The following is an 8330-nucleotide window of genomic DNA, read 5'->3' as shown; positions in this document are numbered from 1 at the left end:
AATAAAATAAAAAGGTTGTCGCCCACCATGATCATGTTCATAAAGTCATTTCATTGTGTCCGTAGTGAAACTGACCAACATTTGTGTTTGTGTGATTATTATCTAAGCAGAAAAAGAAAATAACTTCAATCTGAATAATTATGCTTTTCTTTCAGACGTTTTTGAAGTTTAAGTGTATTTTGGGATTCAAAACTGGCTTACGATGTTTTGAGGATGTTGGTTTGATCTAAATGTTGTCCATTCACCTTGAAAGGAAAACCTAAACTGCTCTGAGAAACGTCTTTGTGTCTGACCAAGTTGTTAGAGAAAGTCCAAATAGACTCCACATGTTTCTGAGGCAACAGCTTTGCATGTTGGAGAAGCATCAGCAAGTTTTGGTCAATTTTGAAACCCACTGTCCACAAAAGAAGTCAAATCATCTTAGAAGCTCACCAAAAGCAAAAGTGACCCATTAGCTCAGGATGGTAATGTGATCTTTTGAAATTTACAAGGTTGAAGGTTCAAACCCTGCGTCGTTAAGTCAATTTTGAAACCTGATGTTGACAAAAAATAAGCATGTAATCCTCTAAGAAACAGAGCTGACTCATTAGCTGAGATTGGTAAAGTAGCGCTGAGAAATCTGGAGATTGTGGCTTCAATCCACAGAGGACTTCAGTTGTGGACCCTCATGTTCACAAAGAAAGTGAAATGGTCAAAGAAACTGCTTGAAAGCAAAGCTGGGCCATTAGCTCATGATGGTAAAGTGATGCTTTAAAGTGTGGAGGTTGTAGGTTCAATGCTGAGGTCAGACACTTGATGTCAGAAAACAAACTTCTCTGTTCCAAAGAGAAAAACTCAAACACAGAAAAAGTATCTTTAGCTCAGGAGGGTAAAAACACTGCTTTGAAGATGAAAGGTTGTGGGTTCAAACCTTGACTGTGGACAGCAGCTCAGGTTGACAGAGGCCCACTTGGCAGTTGAGATTATGAGTTTGATCTTATAAGACTCAGTGAATTTTGAAGTCCAACACTTACAAGTGAAAACCTCAAAGCGCTCAGAGAAGAGACGTCAGTGTGAAGGGGACGTGGTGGCGTGGTGGGTGGTGTTCATGGCTGTCAACACCAGAGGTGTTCACACAGGTTCGAATCCTGTCCGCCACCAGAACCTGGAGCCTCGGTCCTGCTGTGGTGGGAGAGGGAGGGGGCCGTGTCCCCTCCCGGGTTTCAGAGAGATGGCAGCAGGGGGTTATGAATCGAACCATCACGAGCAGCTCAGATTTTAATGAAAGCTTTCTCACAACTTTGTTTCTATAGCACAGAGTTTAGAAAGGGCGTTTCTCAGGAATCAACAGTTTGCAAGAATCTTTATTTGATCACATATGATACAATAACGTGGACTCATCCTGTCAGTTTGAAATATAAATGTGTTTCCTGAATGAAAAGCGGTCAATAAAGAAAAAGCTTCTCACAAACACACTTGTGTATTCGGACAAGCAAACGGTTTCTCCCCCTTGTGGACGCTCAGGTGACGTGTCAGAGTTCCCTTTTGTGCAAATTTCTTTCCACAAGCCGAACAACCAAAATATTTCTCCCCCGTGTGGACGGTCAAGTGTTCGGTCAGTCCGTCCTTCCATGGAAATGTTTTGCCACAGTCCGAGCAGCTGAACGGTTCCTCCCTGGTGTGGATTCTCGTGTGTCGGGACAAAACGCTTCTGTCGCTGAATCTCGCTTTACAAACTGAGCAGCTGAAAGGTTTCTCTCCCGTGTGGACTCTCAAGTGTCTGGTCAAATTTGACTCGACTGTGAATCTTCTGCCACAGACCGGACAGCTGAAGGGTTTCTCTCCCGTGTGGATCCTCATGTGAATCCCGAGATTTCCTCTCTGGTGAAACGTCTTCTCACACACTGAGCAGCTGAATCCTTTTCCTTCTGAATGGACTCTCATGTGATCTGTTAAAGATTTCTTCCGGGGGTATTTTTTACCACAAACTGAGCAGATAAAAGATTTCAGTCCGGTTTGGACTCCATCGTGTCCCTCATGGCCGAAGCTTGTTGCACATTCAGGATTAAAGTTCTTGGCTGGTTCTGGTCCTCCACAGTCCTCTGCCTCTGCTCGTCCCTGACGGAGCTGTGAGGACTGAGGCTCCTCTTCATCATCTTCTTCACTCTTCACAGTGAAGTTGATGATATCAGCCTCCTCCTGACTGGTCCAGAGTTCCTCCTGTTCCTCTTTAATGTGTGGTCGCTCTGGTGGTTCCGCCTGGTCCGGACCGGAGCTCCAGTCCTGCTGCTCAGGAGGATCCTCTTCTTTCCTCACCGACAGCAGCTGGACGTCTGCGGAGAATAAAGACATATATAAATGTTGTGTCCTCCTGTTTTTAATGAGAAATTGTTGTGCTCATTATTATTTTTACTCTTGTTGGATCTTATTGGGTTTTTTCTATATTCTGCATCACTCATAAAGAATCAATAAAGATATTATATGAAGCAGTTTAACATGAATGACAGGAGAGTACTTATATGTACATTTAGCCAATAATACTTACATACGTACTTGTACTTGTACTTGTAGTGGAGTATTGATACTTTCACTGACGTAAACGGAACCAACCTGCTCTGTGTAACTGGACCTGAGGCTTGAACGCAGCGTCCAGTAGTTTCCGGTGCCGACCCAGTTCCTCCTCGTACTCTGCTATCGTCCTTTCAAACAGCTCAAATATCTCTTCAGCAGCCGCAGTCAGCCGCTGCTTCACAAACACTCTCAGCGTTTGGACTTTAGACATGTTGACGGACTCACAGCAGCGACTTCTGCTCCACAGACATCACGTCCGGCTCCGTCTACTTCCTGCTGCGGGCTAAGTTAGCTTCGTTAGCTTCGTTAGCTTCGTTAGCTTCCTTTAGCATTCGTGCCTGAAAAAACAAAATCCGGGAAATGTACATAAAGTCGATTTAAACGCATTTATAGAAACATCTGCTGCTCAGATTTCATCTTATCCGGACGTGAAACGTAACGAAAAAGTTAGCATGTTAGCCACCGGAAGTACACTTGCTTCCGGTACCGCGCAGCTAGGTATTTTCAAAGTAAAAGTGACCAAACTCTGATTTAAAGTCTCGCATCTGTTTAAAAATAATAAATAACATGAAGTTAACAGCAGAAAAACATCATGTCAGCAAAATTATACTTTTAATGAATATATACAGACGTGTTTGTTTCGTATTCACATCAGCTGTTAATATTCTGTTTTTGAAATAAAGTAAATACACAACTCTGAGTGTTATTATAATCATTTTACACTCATGGACTGATTTGCTGATAAAACACACCTGATCTTACTAAATGACCACCACCAAAGTATGTCTACACAAACAAGGGAAAATAAACACAAAAGAAAAACCCATTGAAAATTAAGACTGATATGTAAAAGATGATGGACGCTGAAGTCACGACCTGCTACCACAGTACTGTTGTTTGGGCCTGTGTCGCTGCGTCGTGGGTTGAAGTGTGGGTCATTTCTCTTTTATTGGCTGTGAATATCTTTTTCACTGAAAACGTGTGACCAGAAACTCCTGCAAGAGTCTGCACAGGTTCATAGTTTGTTCATTCTCAGGTATTTGTTTGACGGCCTGTTTGAATTCTTGCTGCTGCTTCATGAAGCCTCCTCACTTACAACAATAAAGTTTCTGCTGGTTCTAATAATGTGTGATTATAGAAAACATTCCAGTTAATATTCATGTCCACAGTTTTGTAATCACGGTCTCTTGTTCCTGTAGAAATCAGCATCAAACACCCAGTGAAGTTGCTGAATGTGATCAACAGTGTGGAAACGATCACGATCACACAAACGCTTCCTCCGTGAGTTTATTATGTCACTATGGATACGATACGATGAGTTTATGAACATGATCATACATTTTTTTCTCATCATTATAAAAACACATGAAACAACCAGAAACATCAACATTTGAGTGACACATGTTAAATAAAAGCTTCAACGGTTTGATTTTACGTCCTTGAATGTTTTCCAGGTGAACGTTTTGATATCCACAGCAGAAATATAAAAACTGAATGTTTCCATCATTTAACAATTTTCAAGCAGCTGCTGTCGTACGTTTCACCGGCTGTAATATTTAATTTGGTGGTTTTATTTCATCCGTTTGTTGACTTCAAGGTTTTCTATCTCCATCGAGTCTGTTTCTCACTCATGTCTGGATAAATAATCTGAGTATTATGTCACTTTTCCAAACTTGTATGAACTCATTCCTGAGCGGCTCAACAGGCATCCAACAAAGATAGAAAAGCTTCAAGTCAACACGGTACAAATATCGACCTGTGAAACAAAACTACTTAATATTACGGCCATTGAAAAGTATGAAAAATGTGTTATTTTCAGAAAATGAGTAAAAGATAGAGTAAAATAACATCTTTAAATTTTTACATACGGGTCTCTCCATGCCGACCGACCCAGGACCGGCTGTCAGGGATGGTCTTGAAAGAAATTTGTGTTGAAACTTGTAAAATCCTACAGCTGTACACAAACACTTCTTTAGTCTTATTTTTCACTGTATTGGGTTGAAATTTGTCCTGAACATCACAGAGACCCTGAGGATCATTTATAACATGAAATCGTTTAAATAACCGTCGCTGGATGGTCAGTTATCGGACTGTTCGGGACAAATTTCACAAAAATCCTGAAATGTAGTTTAGAGACCCAAACTTCAAAAATCCATAACTGAAAAAGGTATTTGGAGTTCAGCTGCAGGATTCTGACGCTCACATGAACTTCATTTAAGTTTCAACATGAATGTTTTGGAGAACATCTTGGACATGAACCGGGAAAAGTTCTGGATTATGGGCGAGTTGACATGGAATGACCCAAAATCAATAAATGACTTATTGATTCACACACATATTGAAGCACTGAACATATTTCGTGATAAAGTGTTTAACAAAAGAAATCAACAGAAAATGAATCATTAAATCTGAGCTTTTAAAAGCTTCGTCTTAAACAAATCAAAAACATGGTATAAAATATTAATAGATTTATTTATTTGTTCCTTCTCGAAAAGAAAACATGTTTAAGCGATTAGAATATTAAAAAGAAAAACAGAATTGTGGGATAAAATGTCAAAATTATAAAATATGAAGTTTAAGTTGTTGCCGCTGTGCTACAATCAGAAATAATAAGACTTGTTTCAGATATTTTCTAAAATCAATAAAAATATCTGTTATTCACTCGATTTATGATGCAGGGAAAAACCTTTAAAGGAGCAGTCTGTAGTTTTGTTGAAGAAATAATAATGAGCAGAGAAAGATCTTCACTGACTGAAACAAACTCAATCATCAAACTCTCTTTGTTTTCACGACTGAAGAAACAAACTGACCTTAAAGGACAACACACTTTATACTGTTTTGCATTGTTTATATGTGGCGGACCCTGCCACCTTCTAGCTTCAAACAGTGTTCTGCTTGAAAAAATAGTCTTATTACCTCATTATTATTATAAATATTAGACTTTCTTCTCCAAAACTACAAAGTGCCGCTTTAAAGACTTTTACAGGAAAAAAACGGACCCGGTAAGACGGCCATCGTTTGCAGAGAAGCCTTTTTGTTAATGATGAGTTCATCATCATTTACTGATTTAAAGTGAATGTCCACTGGAGCTGAAACGAGACTTATAATCTTGACTCTGAAGTTTAAAACTAAAGAGGCAGGAGGACTCTGACACACTGATGCAGGTCAAGTCATTTCCATATTGCTGCACAGGAGACACGAAAGAGCACAAGTCTCAGACAACGATGAAAGTTGTGTAACAAACATAAGCAAAACAACATGATCACGTGAAGCGTGACTCAGTTCGGACTCTGTATTTCAGTGGTCAGCTGATCCGTGTTGCCCTGAGAACTTGAATCCTGCTGGGTTTCACTTCCACTGTTCTCACCGACACACTTGTGTTTCTTGGCGTGAGCGAGGCGAGTGAATCTTTCACCGCAAACACTGCAAGCAAATGTTTTCTCGGTGTGGACGGTCAAGTGTCGCCTCAGATCTCCGGTTTGTGCAAACGTTTTGCCACAAACAGAGCAGCTGAACGGTTTCTCTCCGGTGTGGACTCTCATGTGTTTGGACAAAACGCTTCTGTCGCTGAAAGTCTTTTTACAAACTGAGCAGGTGAAAGGTTTCTCCCCCGTGTGGATTCTGAAGTGTCTCGGCAAACTCGACTCGGCTGCAAATCTTCTGCCGCACACAGAACAACTGAAGGGTTTCTCTCCTGTGTGGATTCTCATGTGCGTCACAAGATTTCCTCTCCACTGAAACGACTTCTTACAAACCGAGCAGCTGAAACATTTCTCTTCCGAATGAATTCTCACATGATCGGCTGGAAATGATTTCAGTCCCGTTTGGGTTCCACCGTGTCCCTGCTGATCCCCCTCGTGGCTCGTAGCACATCCAGGATTCAAGCTCCTGACTGGTTCTGGTCCTCCACAGTCGCCTCCATCGGCTCCCGTTTCCTTCGCCTCAGTTTGTCTTTGGTGAAGCTGCGACGAGCGACAACCGGCCCACTGATGGTTTTTGAGCTGAGAATGCCAAATGAATCTTTTCCCACAAAGGCTGCAGCTGTAGCGCGTCTCCCCCGTGTGCAGCGCCATGTGACGCGTCAGGTGAATCTTCTGGTTAAATCTTTTGCTGCACACGGAGCAGCTGAACGGTTTCTCTCCTGTGTGCGTGATCATGTGTTTCTTCAGCTGCGAGTTGAAGCTGAACTTCTTATCACACTCAGAGCAGCTGATTGATTTCTCACCAGTGGCACGTCCACTGTTTTTCAGACAGTGTAAACCTGACTGAGGTCCACTGCTCGGCTTCAAGTCGTCACCGTTAAAGGAATCAGGTTCAGAGGAGTCCGACGTCTTGTCGTGAGAAAATGGTTCTAAAAGACTCTCTGGGTTAAAGTTCCAGGCTGGTTCTGGTCCTCCACAGTCCTCCACCTCTGCCTCTGCTCGTCCCTGATGAAGCTGTGAGGACTGAGGTTTCTCTTCATCATCTTCTTCACTCTTCACAGTGAAGTTGATGATATCAGCCTCGTCCTGACTGGTCCAGAGTTCCTCCTGTTCCTCTTTAATGTGTGGACGCTCTGGTGGTTCCGCCTGGTCCGGACCGGAGCTCCAGTCCTGCTGCTCAGGAGGATCCTCTTCTTTACTCAGCGACAGCAGCTGGACGTCTGCGGAGAATAAAGACATACACAGACTTTGAGGAAGCAACCGAGACAGGACAACAAAGGAGCGAGAGGAAGCGAGGAAGCGAGGAGACGGTGGATGAATGTTCGATGGTTCATGTGACTGATTTAAACCAATGAAAACACACAATGACGCAACAACAATCAATAATAAATAACAATAAAGTGGTTGAACTCAAAACAACGACGATACATTCAACCGGCTCTTTAAGGATGATGATGTCTGTTGTTATCGTCTCTGGTCTCTAAAAGGACGAACATCACATCAACATTCTGCCAGAACCAACCTGCTCTGTGTAACTGGACCTGAGGCTTGAACGCAGCGTCCAGTAGTTTCCGGTGCCGACCCAGTTCCTCCTCGTACTCTGCTATCGTCCTTTCAAACAGCTCAAATATCTCTTCAGCAGCCGCAGTCAGCCGCTGCTTCACAAACACTCTCAGCGTTTGGACTTTAGACATGTTGACGGACTCACAGCAGCGACTTCTGCTCCACAGACATCACGTCCGGCTCCGTCTACTTCCTGCTGCGGGCTAAGTTAGCTTCGTTAGCTTCGTTAGCTTCTGAGCGCAGCAGCAGCCGATCCAGATGTCGCACATGCTGAAGTCACCGGCACCGAGTCACTCAGACACATCTGTCCGGACGTGTTGTCTCCGGGACACAGTCCGGTCTCTATCGAAGCGGCTCCGACTACTTCCGGCTCCGTCTATTTCCTGCTAAGTGCGCTACGCTAGCTCCCTTTAGCATTCTGTGCTAACAGGAGACGAGCTGAGCTGAAACATCCCGACGGTCTGAAACGAGTTGGTCCAAACCCGCTGCTTCACTCGTCCGCGCGTGACACGTAACAGGAACAGTTAGCATGTTAGCCACAGGAAGTACGCGAGCTTCCGGTGCCCGTTCGTCGCCGATTTTCACAATAAAAGTGAGCACTACAGGTGTGTGCTGCCACCTGCTGTACCGGCGTGTACAGAGAAATACACGATGTTCTGAATGTTAAACTGTTTTATTCATATTTAAAGGGGCACTATGTCGTTTTGGAGAAAGTCAAATACTTGAACCAGTAACCACATCACCAGACTCCCTTTACAAATGTAGTGATTTTAACAATTATCAACAGAATGTGAA

General features: G+C 43.0%; 2 protein-coding genes across 2 annotated transcripts; both read right to left on the bottom strand.

Annotated features, from left to right (window-relative positions):
* Window positions 1-1323: 1323 nt before the first annotated feature.
* LOC141020468 (uncharacterized) lies at window positions 1324-2761 on the bottom strand. The gene is made up of 3 exons (XM_073495556.1): window positions 2590-2761; window positions 2239-2312; window positions 1324-2145 (listed from the first exon to the last, which is right to left on the bottom strand). The coding sequence occupies exons 1-3, from the start codon at window positions 2759-2761 to the stop codon at window positions 1444-1446; spliced, it is 948 nt and encodes a 315-aa protein (XP_073351657.1). The 3' UTR covers window positions 1324-1443.
* A 379-nt stretch (window positions 2762-3140) lies between these two features.
* Window positions 3141-8022, bottom strand: LOC140992137 (uncharacterized). Its single transcript, XM_073462402.1, has 2 exons — window positions 7495-8022; window positions 3141-7192 (listed from the first exon to the last, which is right to left on the bottom strand). Exons 1-2 carry the CDS (start codon window positions 7664-7666, stop codon window positions 5829-5831), a joined length of 1536 nt encoding a protein of 511 aa, XP_073318503.1. The 5' UTR covers window positions 7667-8022; the 3' UTR covers window positions 3141-5828.
* Between the last annotated feature and the right edge of the window lie 308 nt (window positions 8023-8330).

The sequence above is a fragment of the Pagrus major genome, chromosome 24 (assembly GCF_040436345.1).
Source record: "Pagrus major chromosome 24, Pma_NU_1.0".
Classification (NCBI taxonomy): domain Eukaryota; kingdom Metazoa; phylum Chordata; class Actinopteri; order Spariformes; family Sparidae; genus Pagrus; species Pagrus major.
Note: the sequence above shows the minus strand (reverse complement) of the source record. Positions and strands in the feature narration are given on the sequence as shown.